Source organism: Lissotriton vulgaris, chromosome 9 (assembly GCF_964263255.1).
Source record: "Lissotriton vulgaris chromosome 9, aLisVul1.2, whole genome shotgun sequence".
Classification (NCBI taxonomy): Eukaryota; Metazoa; Chordata; class Amphibia; order Caudata; family Salamandridae; genus Lissotriton; species Lissotriton vulgaris.
The window spans coordinates 343,927,064-343,952,322 of record NC_141697.1 but is presented as its reverse complement, the minus strand read 5'-3'; the positions used below and the strand labels follow the sequence as shown (position 1 = coordinate 343,952,322).

The window sequence follows — 25,259 nt, the reverse complement described above, 5'->3', positions numbered from 1 at the left end:
CCCAGTCATGCGCGGGTGCCGAGGCACCTGCTGCACCCCTACTTCCAGTACCCTTAAGTCTCAGAGTCAAAAGATGGACAGACCACATGGTACCACTCAGGTTATCAGATTAGCCTTATGTCTTCCAACAGGTAAAGCAAATCAAGGAGCCCTATTTCTTTTTATCAGGAGAAACGTGGCCACCAAGAGGTGAAGACGAGTATTACACACAGGTGGGTGAAGAGAGGAATATTATATGCCTTTAACAAGCATGCCTAGTGGAGCCTACTAGAAAGAGCGGATGTATCATATCTGCTGCGAGGACCAGTCAGTGCTGTGAAATATTTCTTTGCACTGGAAAACACCTCTGGTATCACTTCGAAATGGATTATTACTTTGCTTATTAACTGGGCTGTTTCCTAGAGCGTCTGCTCATGTCAGACAAATTAAGTTAGGAATGCTTAATTTGAACAGGGGTTGCAGGTGGTTGGCCCCAGCACTCATTTTTGGGGACCAATATTAATTTTTTTCTCATGAGACTTTGACTTAGAACAAGAGAGAGAAAGGTCGGAAGGAGGAAAAAAGGAGTAAGGGACAGAAGAGGAAATGGTGATGGATAGAGAAAGCAGCGACGAAAAAGAGAGTGAGAAAAAAAAACAGGGAGGGCGTGGTGGTAGATGAAGGAGGTGGATTCAAGTCTACACACGCTTGTTTTTCCAAATCACCAACATTCGGCAGTGCCGACAGTGAGCTTCTCAAAAAGACTTTAGGCCCAGTACTTATTCTTTTACAAACTGAGCACTGGAAGATAGGCACATTCCATTAAGGTGAAGCGATCTGTAAGACAGAATTTCGTCATATGGGTAAAGGACCGGCTGAAAACAAAATTAAGACCTTGTGAAAATGTTCAGCTCATCAGTGTGGGCACTAGGCCTGGACGGTGAACTTTGCTCCATTCGTTGAGTTTACCTCACTCCGCGCTCTAGTTTTTCCCGCGCTCGCCAACGTGAAGATGGAAAGCGCAAGCGAGGAAAAGCCAATGCTCGACCACCTCCCAGCGAAATTTCTCTACGCAGGCGGTCATAACAGCTCGCGTTGAGAAACCATCCATTCGTTTTTTTTATTTTAGTTATTTTTTTATAATTCACACGAATGGAATTTATTTTTAGATAACTTACTTTCAAGTCTACAACTAGCAGACCTTACTCTGGCAGTGTTTTGCTTGATACCTCCCATTCTATTCTATGCTGTAGACCTTTCTGAACAGTATCTTCACTCAGTGCAGACATCATAGGACAAGGCATTGCAAAATGGCTGACTTTTCGCCATTACCAGTTAGTTTTGCACTACTTTTGGGGGCGTTATCATTAAAACACCTACACATGACATGGCGAGTTGCAGTAAACCTTAAGTATTTGTATTTTGTATTTGTATGTGGATTTATTAAGCACGATTGATGCCCGGGGGCGTCCAAGCGCTGAGGGACCGACAGATGTATAGGCAGAGGCGGGGGTAGTTACCAGAATTATTGTGGGGAGTTGAAAAGGAGAGTCTTGAGCTGTTTCCGGAATGAGGTAAGATTGGGATTGGCTCTCAGCTGTAGGGGAAGGGCGTTCCATAGCTTGGAAGCGTTATGGGTGAAGGTCCTACCGCCTGCTCTGGCTCTTTTTATTCTGGGTTCGGTGGCCAAAAAAGTCTGGTTTGACCGTAGGTTTCTGCTTGGATGGTAGTGAGAGATTAGGTCACGGGTGATGATTGGGCATTTGTCCCAGAAAGCCAAGTGGGCAATACACAAGGCTTTGAAGTGGATTCTTTGGCGGACTGGCAGCCAGTGTAGACTGGTCAGACTAGCTCTGACGGATTGTCGGCGTGGGAGCTGGAGCAGTGTCCGAGCTGCACAGTTCTGCACTGTTTGAAGTCTCCGCAATGTGTAGTCTGGTGCAGCGAGGTATAGGACGTTATTGAAGTCCAGGCGGGACTGGATCAGACCCTGGATGGCCACTTGTTTTGCCTCCATAGGTAAAAGATGAAGAATTTTTTTGAGCATTTTAAGAAGGCCAAAACAGGTGGCGGACAGTTTGGTGGCTTGACTGCTTTCGCGCCTGCCTGCCTGCTGTTGGAGCGCACTCAGCGCTTGGTATCGTTTAGCAGTTTATTTACTTAATTATTTATTTACTTATTGCTGCATTCGGCGCTTGGTCATATCTGCCTGCTTGCTCAGTGTTGTTTTACTGCTGCACATTGCTGCTAGTTGGTGAGGGAAAAGACGATTGTGTAGGGTGCATTTGACTGTATTTTCTAGCGTGTTGCCCACTCCGGCTGTGTCTCAGTTTCGGTTCTGTTTACCCTCGGCAGCCCCTGGCTCCTCCTAGATCCCGCCTCCCAGCTGACCCTCCCACGCTCCGCCCCCCTCCACTCTCCATTTATGTCAGATGTCCCAACGCGCAGCGGCCACGCGCTGCGGCTGCGCCGAAGGTGCGCCAAAGGTAAGCCCATCTACGCCCGTCCGCGCCTGGACCGCGCCCAGGGCCAGACCCCCTGGTTTTCTTAATTACCACCCCACCCGCATCACGTATGATTCCTCCTCCTTCCTTGCTCTAAACCCCGGCCGACTCCCCACCTGCGCCCAAGCCGCTCCTGGACACACCCATGGACCCTTCCCTTGCAACTGCTGCAAGTTCGACGGCACCAAAACCAACTCCTCATCCACCAACACCAATCAGAGACCTGACACCAACCACCTAAAATGCATCTTGCTCAACACCCGCTCGGTCCACAGACACGCCATCGACCTCTGGAATCTACTAGACACCATCTCACCGGACGTCGCCTTCCTAACAGAAACATGGATGAATGCCTCTTCAGCCCCAGACATCACCATTGCCATCCCGGAAGGATACAAGATCATCCGTAAGGACCGCACCGACCAAACAGGAGGAGGCATCGCTATCGTCCATAAGAACTCCATCCGCATCTCAACCAACTCAGACATCAACCTTGCCAGCGCCGAACACCTCCACTTCCAGATCCACACCGACCCCAAGACCACACTCAGAGGCACCCTCCTCTACCGGCCACCAGGACCCCATGCACAATTCTGTGAAGACATCACTGACTTTATCACCCCACACGCCCTCCCTTCCGAGGACTACATTCTATTGGGAGACCTCAATTTTCACCTGGAAAGAGCAACGACAGCAGCGCCACCACCCTTCTGGACAATCTTGCCAACCTCGGACTCAAACAACTTGTCACTACCCCCACCCACATTGCAGGTCACACACTCGACCCCATCTTCACCTCCAGCAAACATGTCTCATTCAGTCACACCACAGCTCTTCATTGGACGGACCACAGCTGCCTTCACTTTACCTACAATAAGACCACAATCCACAACCATCCTCAACCCACCCTGCGAAGAAACTGGAACAAAATCACCATCGACCAGATCTCCTCATCACTTCTTCTAAACCCCCCCGCCCACTCCTCAAACCCCGACCAAGCAGCCATTAACCTCACCCAATGGCTATCCAACAGCGCCGACATCCTAGCACCGTTGAAAAAATGTCAAAGCAAACTAGCCAGCAAAAACGCCTCCTGGTTCAACGATGATCTTAAGAAATCGAAGAAACTTTGTCGCTCCCTCGAGAAGACCTGGAAAAAAGACCCAAACACCAGCACCAGGGACGCCTTCAAAAACGCCACCCGCATACACCACCAACTAATCCGGTCTGCCAAAAAAGTCGCATTCAAAGACCGACTAGATAACAACGCCCACAACAGCAAGGAATTATTCAACATCGTCAAAGAATTTACCAACCCATCAGCCAACTCCAACAACATCACCCCCTCCCAAGCCCTCTGCGACTCCCTAGCTTCCTTCTTCCACAACAAAATCGCAGACATCCACAACAGCTTCGACAACCGACCCGGAGACCAACCCACCCAACCTTCTGCAGGACCTTCACCCCCCTTGAACATCCTTAACGACTGGAACTCAATCTCCACTGAGGACACCATCCGCCTGATGAACTCCATCCACTCAGGATCCCCAACTGACCCATGCCCTCACCACATCTTCAACAAAGCAGACTCCATCATAGCACCACACCTCAGAGATGTCATCAACTGCTCCCTCAACTCCGCCACCTTCCCGGAAAGCTGGAAACATGCAGAACTCAGCGCCCTGCTGAAAAAACCCACAGCTGACCCCACCGAACTCAAAAACTACCGCCCCATCTCGCTTCTTCCATTTCCGGCCAAAGTCATCGAGAAAGCTGTCAACAACCAACTCGCCACCTTCCTCGAAACAAACAAATCCCTCGACCCCTCACAGTCCGGATTCCGAGCCAAACACAGCACTGAGACCGCACTTATCGCAGCAACAGACGACATTCGAACTCTACTGGACAATGGAGACACAGTCGCCCTCATCCTCCTCGACCTCTCCGCTGCCTTCGACACAGTCTGTCATAGCACCCTTCTACGGCGCCTCAGAAACGTCGGAATCCAAGGAAAAGCACTGGAATGGATCACCTCGTTCCTCACCGGAAGAACCCAGAGAGCCCGCCTCCCACCATTCAAGTCAGAGGCCTCTGAAGTCATTTGCGGCGTGCCACAAGGATCGTCTCTCAGCCCCACCCTCTTCAACGTATACATGAGCCCCCTTGCGGCCATCGCTCGCCAACACAATCTCAACATCATCTCCTACGCTGACGACACTCAACTGATCCTCTCACTCACCAAAGACCCTAACACCGCCAAAACCAACTTACACGAAGGAATGAAAGAAGTAGCTGAGTGGATGAAGCACAGCCGTCTGAAACTGAACTCAGACAAAACAGAAGTCCTCATCTTAGGCACCTCCCCCTCCGCCTGGAATGACTCTTGGTGGCCAGAGGCCCTTGGAAAAGCACCCATCCCGACGGACCACGCACAAAACCTGGGCGTCATCCTGGACTCCTCACTCTCGATGACCAGACAAGTCAACGCCGTTTCATCATCTTGCTTCAACATTCTTCGCATGCTCAAAAAAACATTTCGCTGGATCCCCACCGAAACTAGAAAAACGGTCACCCACGCACTGGTCACGAGCCGCCTGGACTACGGAAACACACTATACGCCGGTACCACCGCAAAACTCCAGAAAACACTCCAACGCATCCAGAACGCTTCAGCCAGGCTCATACTAGACATCCCGCGTAAAGAACACATCTCTGGTCACCTGAAAAACCTCCACTGGCTCCCCGTAAATAAGAGGATTACCTTCCGCCTCCTAACCCACGCACACAAAGCACTTTACGAACTTGGACCCGAATGCTTCAACACACGACTGTCCTTCTACACCCCCTCCCGTCAGCTACGATCCTCCAACCAAGCCCTTGCCACTGTACCTCGCATCAACAAAACCACCATGGGAGGTAGATCCTTCTCCTACCTGGCAGCTAAAACCTGGAACTCACTTCCCACTCAACTTCGCCTTACTCAGAACCACCTTGCATTCAGAAAGCAACTCAAAACTTGGATATTCGACAAGTAATTCCCCACCCTTCCTCAAGCGCCTTGAGACCCTATGGGTATGTAGCGCGCTATACAAATATCTTGACTTGACTTGACTTGAAGACTCTTGATGTTGTCCTTGGGTGTTGGGGGGGTGCCCAGACAGGGTGGCCACAGGGAATTGAAGGAGCTAGGATTCGCGGGACCTAGAAGCATCAGCTCCGTCTTGTCCCCATTTAGCTTGAGTGATGAGGAAGACATCCAGCTTTTTACTTCCTCAAGGCATTTACAGAGTCCCCCGCTCATGGGGATGTTGGCCTCATGCGCCAGTGAGACCACCAGCTGGGTGTCGTCCGCATAGGAGATGATCTTAACTCCATACGGACGAACAACCTCAGCCAGTGGCCTCATATAAATGTTAAATAGCGCCGGGCTTAAAGCGGAGCCTTGTGGGACTCCGCACCTTAAAGGTCTGCTGGTAGATACTGATTCACCGTCGAAAACCTGAAAGGATCTGTCTTTCAGGAAGGACTCGAACCATAGCCAAGCCTGGTGCTTGACGCCTACATTAGACAGACGGTTAAGCAGGATGTCGTGGCTGAATTTTTTTTGTGAGTCTGCTTAATACATAAGGCCAATGCAAGAATGATTAGCCAATTAAGGCTATTTCTTGACAGCCTTCTTAGGACATCTTGGAGCGATGCAACCTGTGAAATTGATAGAAAATTTTACAGGTCTATCTTAAAAACCGATAAATTGCGCAGTACAAGTAACTAAAAGTTTGTCATGTATTTCTTGTGTCTCCCTTACAGTATTAACAAGATAAAGTACGATATACACAGGTACTTCTTGACTTTTTAATATTATTTAAGTATATTTGCCCTGAGTTAAGAGGTAACCAATTTTGCAATGTATTTCTTATGTTTACCTGCAGCATACAAGACAAAGCACGTTATAGACAGACACTTATTATCATCTAAAGACTATTTAGTGCATTCCCTCCAGATCAAGAGGTAAAAAGACAATTATGCCAAGTCATTTATCTAAAATGTATTAAGCATTTCTAGGAAACTTAAAAAAATTCCTTCAGATAACGATTGATGTATCAAACAATAGGCGACTTCTAGCAATGGGAGGCTGAAATTATGAATAATTGTCATGAGTTCGTATTTATGAACACTTTGCTGTGCAATGCAACTTTAAAACTGTGATTGTATGATGAAACTTCAGACTTTTATTCTCCTCAGGGGAATCATCATTTCCATGTAGTGAGGTGATATCAATGCTTAGTATCATGTTTGTTTTAAAGCAATTTTCTAGTGTTTGGCAACTGTCAAATCTACATTATGTCTACTACCACAAAATGAAATCTATTTTATGTGTCTCTTCAGAACTCATATTAACCCGCTATTCTCAAGGAACCTTACTTTGCTGCACTGATTTTGATAAATACAGTTTTTTGAGGTATGCATGTATTCATGTTGTCTGGGGCCTTTTATTATAATGGCCATTTGTGTATTTATTCATTTTAATGAGGTTCTAAAACTGGACTCTTCTATAGGCTGCCTATTATGGCCAAAGTGTAACTAAAAGGATACTTTCTTGTATTATACTAAGACTATTTCTTGTGTGAGTAATGAGTTTGCTTCCTTTCGATTTGTCAAGATAACTGGTCCTAGTGCTAGCCAATTCGGATAGACTCAGATGGTTAACACCGGCTTAGATCTGTTTGATTTTAAAAATATGTGAGTGTATGTTTATAAGTGTGTAATCAATGTATGTTTTATCCTTAGCCCTGAAGAAGTCTCAATTTAGAGACGAAACACGTCGGCTAAGAAGGGAAATCCACACGTGTTCTTGGATTTTTTCCAGTCTTGGATTACCACAATAAAGATTTGAATAAGAAACTTTGCATCAGTCCGGACCTACTTATTTCAAGATTTAGCTTCTCATGGACATTGAAGTTATCAGAGACTGTCTTAAAAAACATTTTTTTGATGGGTGCTGATTCCATATTTCCTATAACCATCCATTTGTGTTGGGGAAGCTGCTGCTAGAGTAGAACATCTACTTGAGCAGCAGAAAGAATCAGGGGCCTCTTCCGCTGCACATGGTGCCGTTTACTCTGATTCTCCAGCGCGGGACAAACACCCGGCGTTAAAAATCAGAACAAAAGGAGTGACATAACGCACTCCATGTGCTCGCAGAACTCCACATAGTGCGGCTGAGTTTTTGGGTCACTTTGCGGAGTTCCACAAAGGAGAACTCCGAAAACTCCATCCAGGCCGATAGGCGCCTGTGACTAGAATAGAGCCTTGGGGGCATGGTTAGATCGTAGCAGCCCACCTGCTATGGTAGTAGCTCCCTAGCCTGCAGACTACTGAGTAGTGAAGGGGAGTTTGAATACTTATTCGACAACCGCCCCTACTGTCACCTTCCCTCGGATCTCATCTCCTCTCAACTGCAGAATCTTGGCACCCAGAGTGCACCAATCTCTACACAAGGTGCGTGTTGGATAATTGGCAATGTTGTCTTTTGTACAGTAATGTAAACAAATGACAACCACAGAGGGTCGAGTCACACTTACCTGCTCACACAGTAGAAACCAACCAATTTAAAGATGTCTTCAAACACCAGGGCAGATCCCTCAAGGTACAGCACTGGAGGGAAAACATAAGAAGTGGCGTTACTCGGGCAACAGACAAGGTAATGCAAACATGGAAGAACTGCCCAGAGCTTTCCATTGTTGTCAATTCATTCTGCTTTAGGCCCAGTCATAAAGACAGCGGCTGGATGTGTGTGACGGAGCGGAGAACAGGGCACCACAGCAGCACACTGGTCTATCACTAGAACTGGAGATTTCCCAATATGCCTGTTCTCTATAGAAGCTTTACATCCAGACTTGTCAGGTGAGCCAGGTATGTAACTGAATTCAATAGAAAGGCTTTCATGCTCTGGGACATCTACTTCAAAGTGCATAACGTTAATTGGAACATTCAGCCCTCTAGGAACAGAATGTTCTAAAAGCCTTGGAGCCCCCGTTAGAGGGCTCCCTCGCCATTAAAGGCCCACTCCCTTGTTAAAGGCCCACGCCGAATGCGGGAGTAGGACTTAGAGCCCACTACCTCAGGCTCTAAGGCTATATCATGTCATATGATCAGATTTACAATTTGCAGCACATAAACATGGACATTATGCATAAAGTATACACAAAAGAAAATAAACATTCAAATTAAATAAAACAAATGTTTATATTATATACAGATCGCTTATTAGCGTGGAGAGAAGAATGTGCATTGGAAACTGCAGAATAAAACATAGCAATTGGACAGTAAAATGTACAGTAGAAACTTTTCAAAGCCAAGTTGGCACAAAGAAACTATACATTGTACATAGCTGGCACCTATCATTTCTGCCTAACAAGTGAAATAGAAGATTCAAATCTGTATATCATATTTCTACATATCAGAAGATTGGCATTTCTTGTTCATTTTGGAAGTAAAAATGAGCATATAGAATATTTTGCAGCCATAGAAGACACAAAACAGCAACTTTGTCCAGAACTTAGAGTTGCTTTTTTTGTTGTTGTAATGTCTGGTGTTAGTCATAACTTTTTGATTCTACTAAAATCATATGCATAATATACCTACTTGTAAACCAAAATAATAATTTTACTTCTAGAATGGTTTTTATTTAGATTGACAAGGGCCAAACAGTATCTCGAGCAATCATGTTTTGTAATAAACAACCAAATGTGTATTGGCATAACCAAACGTTGGCAGCTAATGCTAGATCTATTGGTTCTTCCAATGCTTGTTTTAGTTTTTGCTTGCATATCTTAATTCCCAGGTAATTTCCTCAAGGTTTCGAAACACAATTATCTCTGACAGGTCGGTATCCGAGCTAGGTTAACTCTGTTAATCACTCCCACACTCAGAATGGGGCCTGACAGCAGATCCAATTGCCTCTGCCTGGGAGGGGAACTCATCTGTCATGCACTGCCGCAGGTTGTCATCTTCCGAAGCCCTGCATCATATGCTCCCTGCGGATAATGAGCAGAATTATGCATGGAGATTCTATAAGAGTCAGGACTTCCACCTGGGGGTTCTCGTGACCCAGAAACAGAAGAGAGCAAAGTTTCAGGTGAAAGGAAACTGCATGTGTGTAGCGTACAAGAGCTGGCTGGAGCTTCAAGGCGTTGTGTGCGAGTTCTAATACCAATGCCCAGGAAGCATGATGTTCACTGTTCTGCGAACAAACACTTCACTTTTAGACCACAAATGAGTCACTAGTGAGTCAGATTGGACTCGTGTTGGGGTCAGATTAGTTGTACTGCTGAGTCGGTTGGTTTCACTGCCTGGTCGCACGTGATTCCCTGCAAGTCAAGTCAAGTCAGAGAATTTGTATAGCGCACTACCTACCCAGAGGGTCTCAAGGCGCTTAGACAGGGGAGGAGGATTACTGCAGAGTGTTACAGACTTCACTGAAGCATTTTATTAGGTCGAGCATTCGAGACCAGCCCTATGACCTATCTGCTTCTGCTTAGGAACTTTTTTCTGTTCAACTTACTCTATTTAACCCCTTTGCCGCGGGGTTAATTCCCCCGCGGCGCGGGGAGGAGGGGGCGGCGCGGCGGCACGGGGAGGAGGGGGCGCGCGCGGCGGTGCGGGGAGGAGGGGGGCGGCGCCGCGGTGCTTGGGACGAGCTCAGCTTGTCTTGCTGCAGGGTGGCGCTGGGCTCATGACGAACTGAGCTCATCCTGACCACACCGGTTTATTGGAACGCCCAGCACAGCAGGGGAATTATCCCCGCGTGGGCGTTCTGCGGCGGTTATGAGCTCAGCGCCACTGTGCCTCAGGATGAGCTGAGCTCATCATTAGCACTGATGTGGTTAACTGTCTTGATAAAAAACGACCAGCAGATGTCAGTAAAATACCAGAATCACTTTAGCATTCTCTAGATTCCAGTCTATAGAAATAGTCTTTCACGAGCACCCGTAGACAATACATTTTTTTTCAAATCTTGTATTTTCAGTGACATGAACACTGAAGGCCCTGCTTTTGTATTAAAAACAGAGCTTCAGACTATATCATTTCCAGCTGAAAGACAATTTTCTCTCCATGTGTTCCCATACCTGGTGTGTCACGCAGTTTGGTGCTTACTTTCCCTCCATGTTAAAGGACAGGAGATGTTTCAGCACCCAGGCTAATGTGCTGCATAGCTAAATACATATAAGGTCCCAAGGGCGAGACGTATTGCATTGCAAATGCTTGTTCATTTCACTGCCAAGTCTGACTGTATCCCATCCTAGGTCTGAATCCAACCACTTCCAAAGCAAAAAGGATGCACTTGGTTCACTGTCCAGCCAGTTTATTTGCAGAAGAGCCTGACAGGGCTCCGGGTAGAGTCTAGTTGGTTTCACTGAAGTTTCTGGGTCAATTAACTGCGGCACTGATGCAGGATATTTTCTATCATATGATGGTTTTGCTTCAAAGTCTGGTTGGGTGCACTGCAGAGTTTGACTGGGTTCACTCTTGAGTCCGGCAGGTTTTACTGCCAAGTCACATCAGGTTCAATGCAGCTAGACTGGTCCCAGTACAGAGTCCGATGGGTGCAGTGCCAAGTCTGTGTATCTACAGGAGCCACAAAGTACGGTCTGTGGTGTGACCCTGGGCCGCACTGATGCCAGCAGGGTGGCCGTAGGGAGTCTGGGTGGGTCAGGGATTGTATAAGGAGGTCTAAAAAACTGTAAAATAAATGGGCAAACATTTGCAGGCTAACAAATGCTTGCCCGTTTAACATTTTTTCTGAATCGAAGTGCTCAGCAACTTAACAGCAGCTGCCCCAGGGCCATACTTTGAGCATCATTGATCTAGAGCAACAAGTCTGACAGGTTTCAATGCTGAGACAGACTGGCTTCAATGCAGACACATGCTGGTTTCAATGCTGAGACATGCTGCAGGTTTCAATGCTGAGACATGCTGCTGATTTCAATGAGGAGACAAGCTGCTGGATTCAATGCTGAGGCAAGCTGGTCGTTTCAATGCCGAGACAAGCTGGTGGTTTCAATGCTGAGACAAGCTGGTAGTTTCAGTGCTGAGACAGGCTGGTAGTTTCAGTGCTGAGACAGGCTGGTGGTTTCAATGCGGAGACATGCTGGTGGTTTCAATGCTGAGGCGGGCCGGTGGTTTCAATGCTGAGGCCGGCCGGTGGTTTCAATGCTGAGGCAGGCTGGTGGATACAATGCGGAGACATGCTGGTGGTTTCAACACTGAGACCCACTGGTGAATTCAATGCTGAGACCGGCTGGTGGCTTCAATGCCGAGACCGGCTGGTGGCTTCAATGCCGAGACCGGCTGGTGGCTTCAATGCCGAGACCGGCTGGTGGCTTCAATGCCGAGACCGGCTGGTGGCTTCAATGCCGAGACCAGCTTGTGGTTTCAATGCGGAGACATGCTGGTGGTTTCAATGCAGAGACATGCTGGTGGTTTCAATACTGAGGCAGGCTGGTGGTTTCAATGCTGAAGCAGGCTGGTGGTTTCAATGCTGAAGCAGGCTGGTGGTTTCAATGCTGAGGCAGGCTGGTGGATACAATGCGGAGACATGCTGGTGGTTTCAATGCTGAAGCAGGCTGGTGGTTTCAATGCTGAAGCAGGCTGGTGGTTTCAATGCTGAGGCAGGCTGGTGGATACAATGTGGAGACATGCTGGTGGTTTCAACACTGAGACCGGCTGGTGGATTCAATGCGGAGACCGGCTGGTGGCTTCAATGCCGAGACCGGCTGGTGGCTTCATTGCCGAGACCAGCTGGTGGTTTCAATGCGGAGACATGCTGGTGGTTTCAATGCGGAGACATGCTGGTGGTTTCAATACTGAGGCAGGCTAGTGGTTTCAATGCTGAAGCAGGCTGGTGGTTTCAATGCTGAAGCAGGCTGGTGGTTTCAATGCTGAAGCAGGCTGGTGGTTTCAATGCTGAGGCAGGCTGGTAGTTTCAGTTCTGAGACAAGCTGATGGTTTCAGTGCTGCGACATGCTGCTGGTTTCAATGAGGCGACATGCTGCTGGATTCAATGCGGATACATGCTGCTGGTTTCAATGCGGAGACCGGCTAGTGGTTTAAATGCTGAGACAAGCTGGTGGTTTCATTGCTGAGACAAGCTGGTGGGACAATGCTGAGACATGCTGGTGGTTTCAATGCTGAGGCACGCTGGTGGATACAATGCAGAGACATGCTGGTGGTTTTAACACTGAGACCGACTGGTGGATTTAATGCGGAGACCGGCTGGTGGCTTCAATGCCGAGACCGGCTGGTGGCTTCAATGCCGAGACCGGCTGGTGGCTTCAATGCCGAGACCGGCTGGTGGCTTCAATGCCGAGACCGGCTGGTGGCTTCAATGCCGAGACCGGCTGGTGGCTTCAATGCCGAGACCGGCTGGTGGCTTCAATGCCGAGACCGGCTGGTGGCTTCAATGCCGAGACCGGCTGGTGGCCTGAATGCCGAGACCGGCTGGTGGCTTCAATGCCGAGACCGGCTGGTGGCTTCAATGCCGAGACCGGCTGGTGGCTTCAATGCCGAGACCGGCTGGTGGCTTCAATGCCGAGACCGGCTGGTGGCTTCAATGCCGAGACCGGCTGGTGGCTTCAATGCCGAGACCGGCTGGTGGCTTCAATGCCGAGACCGGCTGGTGGCTTCAATGCCGAGACCGGCTGGTGGCTTCAATGCCGAGACATGCTGGTGGTTTCAATACTGAGGCAGGTTGGTAGGTTCATGCTGAAGCAGGTTGGTGGTTTCAATGCTGAGGCAGGCTGGTGGTCTCAATGCTGAAGCAGGCTGGTGGTCTCAATGCTGAAGCAGGCTGGTGGTTTCAATGCTGAGGCAGGTTGGTAGGTTCATGCTGAAGCAGGTTGGTGGTTTCAATGCTGAGGCAGGCTGGTGGTCTCAATGCTGAAGCAGGCTGGTGGCTTCAATGCCGAGACTGGCTGGTGGCTTCAATGCCGAGACCGGCTGGTGGCTTCAATGCCGAGACCGGCTGGTGGCTTCAATGCCGAGACCAGCTGGTGGCTTCAATGCCGAGACATGCTGGTGGTTTCAATACTGAGGCAGGTTGGTAGGTTCATCCTGAAGCAGGCTGGTGGTTTCAATGCTGAGGCAGGCTGGTGGTTTCAATGCTGAGGCAGGCTGGTGGTCTCAATGCCGAGGCAGGCTGGTGGATTCAATGCTGAGACAGGCTGGTGGTTTCAATGCTGAGACAGGCTGGTGGTTTCAATGCTGAGGCAGGCTGGTAGGTTCAAGCTGAAGCAGGCTGGTGGTTTCACTGCTGAGACATGCTGGTGGTTTCAATGCTGAGGCAGGCTGGTAGGTTCAAGCTGAAGCAGGCTGGTGGTTTCAATGCTGAAGCAGGCTGGTGGTTTCAATGCTGAGGCAGGCTGGTGGTTTCAATGCTGAGGCAGGCTGGTGGTTTCAATACTGAGACAAGCTGTTGGTTTCAATGCGGAGACAGGCTGGTAGTTTCAGTGCTGATACAGGCCGGTGGTTTCAATGCGGAGACATGCTAGTGGTTTCAATGCTGAGGCGGGCCGGTGGTTTCAATGCTGAGGCCGGCTGGTGGTTTCAATGCTGATACCGGCTGGTGGTTTCAACGCTGATACCGGCTGGTGGTTTCAACGCTGATACCGGCTTGTGGACTCAATGCTGAGACATGCTGGTGGTTTCAATGCTGAGGCACGCTGGTGGTTTCAACGCTGAGACCGGCTGGTGGATTCAATGCTGAGACCGGCTGGTGGATTCAATGCTGAGTCTGGCTGGTGGATACAATGCGGAGACATGCTGGTGGTTTCAACACCGAGACTGACTGGTGGATTCAATGCGGAGACCGGCAGGTGGCTTCAATGCCGAGACCGCCTGGTGGCTTCAATGCCGAGACCGGCTGGGGGCTTCAATGCCGAGACCGGCTGGGGGCTTCAATGCCGAGACCGGCTGGGGGCTTCAATGCCGAGACCGGCTGGGGGCTTCAATGCCGAGACCGGCTGGGGGCTTCAATGCCGAGACCGGCTGGGGGCTTCAATGCCGAGACCGGCTGGTGGCTTCAATGTCGAGACCGGCTGGTGGCTTCAATGCCGAGACCGGCTGGTGGCTTCAATGCCGAGACCGGCTGGTGGCTTCAATGCAGAGACCGGCTGGTGGCTTCAATGCCGAGACCGGCTGGTGGCTTCAATGCCGAGACCGGCTGGTGGCTTCAATGCTGAGACCGGCTGGTGGCTTCAATGCCGAGACCGGCTGGTGGCTTCAATGCCGAGACATGCTGGTGGTTTCAATACTGAGGCAGGTTGGTAGGTTCATGCTGAAGCAGGTTGGTGGTTTCAATGCTGAAGCAGGCTGGTGGTTTCAATGTTGAAGCAGGCTGGTGGTTTCAATGCTGAAGCAGACTGGTGGTTTCAATGCTGAAGCAGGCTGGTGGTCTCAATGCTGAAGCAGGCTGGGGGTTTCAATGCTGAGGCAGGCTGGTGGTTTCAATGCTGAGGCAGACTGGTGGATTCAATGCTGAGACAGGCTGGTGGTTTCAATGCTGAGACAGGCTGGTGGTTTCAATGCGGAGGCAGGCTGGTAGGTTCAAGCTGAAGCAGGCTGGTGGTTTCAATGCTGAAGCAGGCTGGTGGTTTCGAGACAAGCCAGCAGTTTCAATCCGGAGACAAGCTGGCGGTTTTAATTATGACACATGCTGGTGGTTTCAATGCCGAGACCGGCTGGTGGTTTCAATGCGGAAACATGCTGGTGGTTTCAATGCTGAGACAAGCTGGTGATTTCAATGCTGAGACCGCTGGTGGTTTCAATGCCGAGACCGGCTGGTGGCTTCAATGCCGAGACCGGCTGGTGACTTCAATGCAGAGACCGGCTGGTGATTTAAATGCCGAGACCGGCTGGCGGTTTCAATGCGGAGGCAGGTTGGTAGGTTCATGCTGAAGCAGGCTGGTGGTTTCAATGCTGAAGCAGGCTGGTGGTTTTCAATGCTAAAGCAGGCTGGTGGTTTCAATGCTGAGGCAGGCTGGTGGTCTCAATGTTGAAGCAGGCTGGTGGTTTCAATGCTGAGGCTGGCTGGTGGTTTCAATGCTGAGGCAGGCTGGTGGTTTCAATGCTGAGGCAGGCTGGTAGTTTCAATGCTGAAGCAGGCTGGTAGTTTCAATGCTGAAGCAGGCTGGTGGTTTTCAATGCTAAAGCAGGCTGGTGGTTTCAATGCTGAGGCAGGCCGGTGGTCTCAATGCTGAAGCAGGCTGGTGGTTTCAATGCTGAGGCAGGCTGGTGGTTTCAATGCTGAGGCAGGCCGGTGGTCTCAATGCTGAAGCAGGCTGGTGGTTTCAATGCTGAGGCAGGCCGGTGGTCTCAATGCTGAAGCAGGCTGGTGGTTTCAATGCTGAGGGAGGCTGGTGGTTTCAATGCTTAAGCAGGCTGGTGGTTTTCAATGCTAAAGCAGGCTGGTGGATTCAACGCGGAGACCGGCTGATGGTTTCAATGCTGAGGCAGGCTGGTGGTTTCAATGCTGAGACAGGCTGGTGGTTTTAATGCGGAGGCAGGCTGGTAGGTTCATGCTGAAGCAGGCTGGTGGTTTCAATGCTAAGGCAGGCTGGTGGTTTCAATGCTAAGGCAGGCTGGTGGTTTCAATGCTGAAGCAGGCTGGTGGTCTCAATGCTAAAGCAGGCTGGTGTTTTCAATGCTGAGACAGGCTGGTGGTTTCAATGCTGAGGCAGGCTGGTTGGTTCAAGCTGAAGCAGGCTGGTGGTTTCAATGCTGAAGCAGGCTGGTGGTTTCAATGCTGAAGCAGGCTGGTGGTTTCAATCCTGAGACAAGCTGGTGGTTTCAATGCGGAGACATGCTGGTGATTTCAAAGCTGCGACAGGCTGGTGATTTCAATGCTGAGACAGGTTGGTGGTTTCAATGCTGAGACCGGCTGGTTGTTTCTATCCTGCGACCGGCTGGTGGTTGCAATGCTGAGACAGACAGGTGGTTTTGAGACAGGCAGGTGGTTTCAATGCTGAAGCAGGCTGGTGGTTTCAATGCTGAGACATGCTGGTGGTTTCAATGCTGAGACATGCTGGTGGTTTCAATGCTGAGACATGCTGGTAGTTTCAATGCCAGACTGGCTGGTGGTTTCAATGCTGAGACAGACAGGTGGTTTTGAGACAGGCTGATGGTTTCAATGCCTAGACAGACAGGTGGGTTCGAGACAGGTTGGTGGTTTCAATGCCACCTCAGTTTTGACACAGCCATATACAAATTAGCCTTCACCATTCTCCTCATGGGAGCAGCCCAGCTCGAACTGCCAAGAAGAATTGAAGGACAGAGCTGAATCAGTGTATATTCTGTTGTTTTGTAGTACCAATGCATTCAAGAAGTCTGTAATCATGACTTTGTACAACATGTTTCTTTATTTTTTCAAATCGTGGGAAGTAACAGTAAGGATGAACTCTTGTGGAGCGGCTGAAGTGTTGAATGTTGACTATAGCGGGACCACCGATTTCCCAGCCCCACCACATACAGCGCTTTGACTTCATCGGACCCGCTAAGAGATTTGTGGGACTTCGCTGTCAGCATAGCTCGCCACGGACCCGTCCCGAGACGCATCTCCAATTCTATAGTTGAACTAAGATACTTTTAAAAATACAGAAACATTTTACATGCCAGCCACTCCATGGGACTACATCCCTACTATTACTCCCCACGATTTGAAAAAATAAAGAAATATGTTGCACTAATCCAGGATTACCGACTCCTTGACCCTGCTTCTCAAGGTGATTGATGGAATGCTTGAATTAATCTCAGCCACTGACAATTGCTCGGGTCGCAGCCCAATCCATCGATTTTGGTCTACCATGCCACCTCAGTTTGGACCCAGCAATATGCAAAGGAGTCTTGACCCTGCTTCTCATGTTAACAGTCCAGCACAAACTGCCAGGCAAGTTCCTGCCTCAACCGCAACACAAGCAACTTTATTAGGACCCTTCAGCAAGATATAGTGAGCCTAGAACCTACGTCTAGGCATACCTGGTGCACTTAGGGCATCAGATGCAAAAACAACAAGGGGATGGATGGAATGTTTGCATCATCCATGATAATGTGTGTCTGGAGTTCACCTGAAATCAGTGGGCGCTCTCCATTATGTTTCCACCCCTGTAAAAGTGGGTTAATTTAAGAACCCATAGCGAGATGGCAATAGATGATACATATTGTAATCTGGAGCAGTCACACATTTCTCCCTGCACCAATATGCACGGCCAAGTATTACGACTGCTAGTCACTAATTGCTGGTGGCCCTGCTAGCCTGGAGGGTTACTTCTAGGAGGCATCTTTCATGTTCATTGAATTTAGAAAGCAGTTCATGGCCGAAACCTATATGTAGGGATTCTCGACTTAATGGACAGAAGTATGAAGCAGCAGCTTTGATGCTATCAAGCTCTAGCAAGGACTCAAGGCACTAGAAACATATGATCTAATTTAATAAGATCTTAATTCTGAGTGCATCTCCTGGAATTTTACCACTCTGAGGTTTTCAGGAGTAATTACACTAGATGCTTATCAGGGAATAATGTTATTCCGGTGTCCACCCTGAAGATCAACCCAAGAATATCGATGGGATACAATATCAAAGACCGAATATCAAAAAATATTGACATGTAATTAAGTCTAGATTTTCTATACCTAACTCCACATATATGTACCTATGCTGTACACATATCTTCAAGGTACGTAGATGTGTAGGTAGGAACAGAAAATCACTTTCCTATATACACTTACCGTTCAATATTATATCCACAATAACCTTTTTTCAAAATATTCTGTGGGTTGATATTCAGAAGTACAATGTGCTATTCAAGCCAAAACCTTACTTTATGGGACATGAGCTTATGTACTGTGAGCTGATGGTCAAAGACAAACAGTCCTTATGGAAACTGGGAGAATTACTCAAAAGCCCATGGCATTTAAAAGCAGGGGGTTCCCTGGAGCTGTAAAGAGAAGAACCAGGAGGGGTCAAAAAGGTAGTCTCTTCCCAGGAAGATTCCTTATAGGGCTGGTAGAGTATGGGCAGCACTGTCAACAGGCAGTATGATAGTCTTGGCTATTCTCATAAGTATTGACACTTCAAAGTTTCACAATAGGCCCTTGGGGTGCAGTAAACCAGGGGCTGTGTCCCTGGCGTTTTGAGTGATGGTACAGTCCAGACGACTGCAGCTTCTTTTGGGCTATATTGGTAGGCAGGGGTGGGGCAAAGTTATTCATTTAGAGGGGAATGGGCTACTGGACACCTTTTTGTGGTAAGGTGACACGGTGGATGGTAGCTAAGCATAGGTCAGAATTTTGGCTTTTGTCAGGCGTTCAACCAGGCAGATTATGTTTTAACATTGGTGAATATCGAGAACTCACACATGCTCGAGGTGATCCACCTGATGAGGAAGGCGGATTGTGAGGATTTGTTGTCATGCGCAGGGGAAGGTCCTAAAAGTGGAGGCAAGTTAAGACCGGTGCACAGGGCTCTGAATGAGTGCCAACATCAGTGCCTGCCTGCACACCACGATGTGCAAAACTTCTATGAGAAGGTGAGTGCGGGTGTGAGTCAAGTGCGATTGGGCAGCTGTGTGGGAAAGCAGCCCTCAACGAGGACAGTTGGTGTTGGCTCGCCTGGGGGCAGTAGTGTGCAATGGTGTTAGGGTGCGAGGAAGCGCGCCGGGCTTGCCATGGGAGGCGGCCGTAGCAAACATTAGAAATGAGGGGCAGTGGGTGTGTAGCATTCCTAGTTACAGTCCCACAGACTTAAGAGGGAAATAGGACGAGACGGCGGAGCTCATGAACAAGATCTTGGAGCATGCAAGGAAAGGTGCATATATACCTCTTTTGATCAAGTTGTTCGGCAGCAAGAGAACAGTGAGAAGGGAGAGAGGAGGAGTGCACCATCTGGAGAAAGCTTGCAGGATTGGTTTGTGGGTGCATGAATTGGCATAGGGGAAGGATTGTGGAGGAGCTGGCCGGCAGGCCCTCGGAGGAGGGTTCGGTGACAGCAATGGCCAGGGCCAGACTGGAATGGAGTGAGGAAGAGGCATAGCAGGTGAGGGATGGGATTAAGGAGATACTGGTAGATGGGAAGAGCCATTCAGCTAAAAGAGAACATGGGAGAAGCCTTTGGTTGACTCTAGCAAGAGAGCGGGAAAGGGAGCAACCTCAACATCTAGGGGAGATTTCAGCCAAGGATTGCCGGGATTTGTGGATTAGGCCAGTAAGATTTGAGGTACCATGGGTGGAAAGCAACAGGGTCTGGGGGGTGGGCAGCATGAAGTGGGAGTTGGGACTTAGAGGGAAGGGAGGATCTGGAGCTAGAGGTAAGCGAGTGTGGATAACAGAGGCGGTGAAGGGTAGGACACAGGACAGAGCTACATTCAGCACACCAGATATTATCATTAGAGTTTCAGGTTTAGACTTGAGAGGGTCTTGGGAGAGTGTAGCGTGGCTCTCTTACCCCGAAAAGAAGTGATGGGTAGGTCCCGCGCTGGCAACCGGAAAACCGCGGTGAACAGCAGTGCATTGGCCTGGGCAAGGTCTGGTGGGCCTTCTCAGTATCCGCACTGGGTAGGTCCTGTGCAGCCTTCCAGGGCTACACGGCAGGATTCAGCACAACCTCTATTAGATCAGTGTGTCTTCGATAGTGAAATGCCAGGTACAAGTGGTTTCAAGAAAACAAATGGGGAGATGTTGGATGAGTTAGTCTTGGATTATGATGAAGAGGAGGTGGAGGAAAGAGAGTTGGTTGAACAGGACTTGGACGGAATGCATGTGGATTGGAGAGAGCTGCTGAAATTTGCAGCAGAAAGCTGGGGAAGAGGAGGGGGAACATAAACAGGCTTCTCTTAGTTTTTGCAGGAAAGAGGAATGGAGAAGGCAGCGTAAGTGGAGAATGAAAGACTTGGGATGACCATAGGCTGGCAGGGTGGCATGCTTTAGGGCGTCCACTGGTCTTGAAGCCAGGTAAGCAGGTCAAGGAGTGTGGGTGAACTGTGTCCAAAGGGGTGGAGACAGGAAACCGGGAATCATCAGTGAGAGTGTGGTTAAGGCTGCAAAAAGGGACATATCTGACTGACACCGGAGTGGGCACAGAGGACGTGGCGGGTAAAAAAGAGAAAGGTACAACTGGGAACGTGGAAAGGGAGAGTGCAGAGCATAAGGGAGTGATAAAGGATGACTCAGGGGACAAGGAGATGGCAAAAGACAATGACGGGTGAGAAGATAAGGAGAAGACTAAGGAGGACAGCTAAGAGAATAATGTTAAGAAGTTGCTGTATACTGAAATAAAGAAGCCGGTGGGGGCATATCTGATGGCGTCCTCAAAAGAATGAATATGGAAGGGTGTGTACATGGAAGTGCTCAAGCTTTTAGATAGGATAGTCAGGGCAAAAGAGGGATGGAAGGAGGAGGAATATGAGCTGGCAAAGAGGCTCAAAGTACCAGTGGCATTTGAAGATTGGACTGCAGCATTCTTGATGTATGCCAGTGTTTACTGCAATAAGGTCCCAGATAGATGTGCTGCTTTGTTTAAATATATGGACGTGTGGCGTGGCCAAGATGGCGAGCTGAACGGACGTGGTTTCCCTCAGCTCCCCGGCCCCAGACCCATAAAAGCCTCAACATAGCGGTTGTGACCCCCTAATTCAGGCGATTTTACTCCCCAGAGACGTGGGCCAGTGGTCACCTGCGGCGGGACCGTCCTCCCGGACCAGAAGTGCGGGAACAGACTGAGTGGCCTGTGACCCGGCTCGGACCGGGAGACAGACGCAGGCGAGGCGGGCTCCGGAGACAGAGCGGCCCTGCAGGAAGAGGCGGAGCTGCCGGCGGTGGGCCCGGGCGCGTCAGGCGCGGGCCCCACGAGAGGCGGGCGGGCTCCGACATCAGCCTGCACCGCGCGGTACCCTGAGGCGACGTGGGTGGCAAGAGGCGGCGACCATCCAACACCCGGCCGGCGGGCCGTTCAAATTGAGGCCCCGGCTTTGGGCCAAGGCGGACGGCAGCGAGGCCGCGCAGGAGCACACGGAAGCAGCGCTCGGCCTGACGGCCCCCCGGCAGGGGCGTGAGAGACCCGGCGGTGAGGGAGCACCAGCACGGGGGGCAGGGCGGTCGACAGAACAGAGTCCGGGGCCCACGCCACGATAAGGCCGGGACTAGGCCGCAGCCGGGGGTGCATCCACGCGCCTCGAGTGGAGGAGCAGCGTTAATAGCCGGTGGCGGCTGGTCCGGAGCTGAGACACGGTAGCGGGGAGCCCCGTTGGTGAGCGACCGGCTCCCCGTCACGGGATCTGGGCCGGTGGGCCAGGACCATACGGTGGAGGTACAGGGAGGCGGCCGAGTGGCGAGACGCCGAAATCGAGGCCCCGGCTTTGGGCTTGGGCGACCGGCTGTGAGGCCGAAGAGGCAGGGGAAGGCGTCGGCGCCCAACCGGACCGCCGCGGGCAGGTGAGAAGGCAACCAGGAGTCTAGCAAGCGAGAAGCGGGCCTAAAGGCAGGAGGCCCCGGAACTGGGCACAACTGCTGAGGGGCCCAGGTCTGCGAGACAGTGAGTGGCCTGGCGCCTGGGCCCACAATAGCAGCTGGCCAGACGGGACAGCGAGACCAAGACACCTCCGGGAGCATCAGAGAGGGCTCCGTTAATGGTGGTACATGGCACAAAGGCCCACTGACTGCGTGCCACCCAGTTGCCCACGCAAGACTTGGCGGAGTGGGACCGAGCCACAGCGCTATCGCAGAGGATCCAGCGCTACTGGGGAAGTGTGCTGGTGAGGAGTGCCAGGGGAACCCAAGGGAACCCGCAACAGATGTGAGGAGTGGGGCTCAACATCTCGGGGGGCAAGGTTATCGGGCCCCCGGCGGGAGGAGAGAGGGGCACTAGTCGAAGCCGGGCCTGGGAGGCTGAGACAGGCAGAGACAGGTGATAGCAGACGCTGCGGGCCGGAACTGGAGAGGAAGGGGCTCCGGGCTTGCCCAGAGACAAAGGTGGTGCTGCCGGTGGGCTTGAAGACCTCACTGGCAGATGGAAACGACGACCATCTGGGGCCCAGGGGAGGAACCCGGAGTTATAACAGGCCCCACGCTTGAAAGCAGCATGGCCAACGCAGGCCGTAGAGCTAATCGCACCATCACAGACATGCTCCACAAGCCTACATCCAAGGGAGGGAAGGCTCAGACACCCCCCTACTCCGGCGAACCCCGATGTGCAACACCAGGAGGTGCAAGAAGCGCCCATCACCCGCACCTTCTTAGAATCGCTTTTCAACACCCTCAGAGATGATTTTCAGGCTCTCAAACAGGACATCGCGGGGGAAAAACGGGAGACATAGACGGTCTGGGGGAGAGAGTGGCCGTGGTGGAGGATGCTGGTCATGCCCGCAGCGAAGAACTGGTGCACTTACAACAGGAAGTCCTCCGTCTCCAGGAGTAGCAGGTGGACTTACAGGCACACGCAGAGGACCTGGAGAACCGCTCTCAGAGAAATAATATACGGGTCAGAAATGTACCACAGGGTGCTGAGGGGAATAGCGTCACAGGACACTTACAGGATCTTTTCCGGGAGGTACTGGGGGAATCCGAGAACTTCACCATACGCATAGACTGTGCACACAGAGTGGGCCTGCCGAGGCGCGGACCGGTCCCACCGCCGGATATTCTGGCCTACCTCCCTGATTTTCCCGTGAAAGAACGGATCCTCCAGGATGCCCGGCGGAAACAGCCTCTACAATTTAGAGGGTTTGCCATCGCTCTGTTTCAGGACCTGTTGGCCATCACGCTGCAAAAGAGGCGCGAATTCAAAGCAGTAACAACCTTCCTGCGCAAGAAGGAGGTGCCGTATTCATGGGGCCATCCGTTCCGGATCATTTTCAAATGGCAGGGGAAACTGCATCAACTTCGCTCCCTCAGCGAAACCTGTACCCTCCTAAATATTGACCTGCCAGACCCTACGGACATGGAGGATGCCTCGCCTCATGGGTCGCAAGACAGACTGACGCAGCGTAGCCAAGATGGCTGGCAGAGGGTCAGACGAAGACGCAGGCGTGGGACGCGCCCGAGACCGGACTCTGCGACGATCGCCCAGGAACAAGCGGCGGCTGTCCAAGAAGTAGTGCGTGATACCACTGTAGCTCCATGAATAGCACAATGGGGGGTTGACCACCACACTTTGCTTTAATAATGGGGGGGAAGGGGTTGGGGAGCCGAAAAGGAGCCACCACTGCCACGTTTCCCACTGAGACACTTCTGCGGACCTGAACTGCCAAACAGGGCCGAGACTATGGTTTGTTCTTTGGGGTTTCAAGTTGGGGTATTGACGGGGGGAGGGGGAAGGGTGGGAGGGGGGAGGGTTGGGGGGGAGTTGATGGGATTTCCAGTTGGGGTTCGGGTGGGACAGTCTTTCGGGGTGGGGGAAGGGGGTGGGGGGGGAGGGGCCTCCTTGTCCACAGTCGCTGAGAAGCATCGTTTTTTTTCCCCTTTTACGCCTCCAGCCCGCTCTAAACATGCGCCTGCCCCTGTTCCACGCATAGGATGACGCGTCCGCTGACTGTACTTTCCCTAAACGTGAGCGGGCTTAACAGCCCCAACAAGCGCAGGGCGATCCTCTCCTTCCTAGAACACTCACAAGCTGACATATGCCTTCTGCAAGAGATACATCTGCTGTCCAAGGACCACCATAGGCTTCGGTCCCGCTCCTTTCCAGAGCAGCTTTTCTCGTCCGCATCCAAGAAAGTGGCCGGGGTGGCAATTCTGGTGGTAAAATCCTTCCGAGGTCGGGTGTTGCAGAAGGAGGCGGAGGTGAAGGGTATGCTACTGGTCCATCGCTTTCTCGTGGCGGGGCAGACACTATTGATAGGCTCTATGAGTCTTGTATTTGAGTCGCTGATACCTCCATGTTTTCTCTAGCTATAATGGCGATCCCTCCGCTCATTCTGTTGTGATCTATCTTGTCTATGTGCTTTATAGCCTATAGGAGTGGCGGATACCATATCCGGGCCAGATGATTCATCTGTCCATGTCTCCGTGATGAAGAGTATATCTAGCTTAGAATCTGTGATTAAGTCTGCAATTTCTTGGCTATGTTTGCATAGGGACCGTGCATTAATAAGGGCTAAGGATGCTTTAGTAGACGTTGCTATTCGTTTTAAGGGATTCTTGACCCCTTGCGGCAGGGTTGTAAAAGGACAGTGAGGACAGCAAAGTTGGGTTTCTGTCTGCATTTTGCATAAGTTAAATATGGCACAATCATGGTTCCTTAGAGTTCTAAGGTTAAGGAGAGTCTCCTTAGTGTAGACCAAGCTTGCACCTGTCAGAATCGGGCCAGGGGTCGTAGCCCTCGGCCCGGTCCCGGCGCGGACGGGCGCAGACGGGCTTGCCTCTGGCGCGCCTCCGGCGCGCCGCCGGCGCGCCCGCTGCGCCCGCCCGCTGCGCGGACGGGTGATACTGTCATTTTTATACATACTTCGGGCGGGGCGGGAGGAGGGTGGGAGGGGCGTTGAGCTCTCCGGCGAGCCTGCCCAATCAAAGATGGCTGCCAAAGTTGTCTTGCAATGTTCCCAGCGCCTCAATGGATCGACGCTTAGGAAAAGGGTGTGCCCAGCGAATTGATCTCGCTGTGGGATGTCAGGGAGGTTAAAAACGCTCCAGTTAAAATATTTACAGAGTTCTAAAAACAATTAGCGAAATCACTCGTTTTACAGTGCAAAAAGGTGCAAGAGAGCACAAGAGCCTCCGGCTTCCGCCTCAGAG

General features: G+C 50.8%; 1 protein-coding gene across 3 annotated transcripts in view; it reads right to left on the bottom strand.

Annotated features, from left to right (window-relative positions):
- The window catches only part of RIN3 (Ras and Rab interactor 3), a 519,321-nt gene that overhangs the window by 165,151 nt on the left and 328,911 nt on the right, over positions 1–25,259 (bottom strand). For all 3 annotated transcript variants that reach the window (XM_086937691.1, XM_086937692.1, XM_086937690.1), the window contains exon 4: positions 8,066–8,138. In XM_086937691.1, coding sequence (XP_086793817.1) covers positions 8,066–8,138 — 73 coding nt within the window. The remainder of the gene's footprint in view (positions 1–8,065; positions 8,139–25,259) is intronic.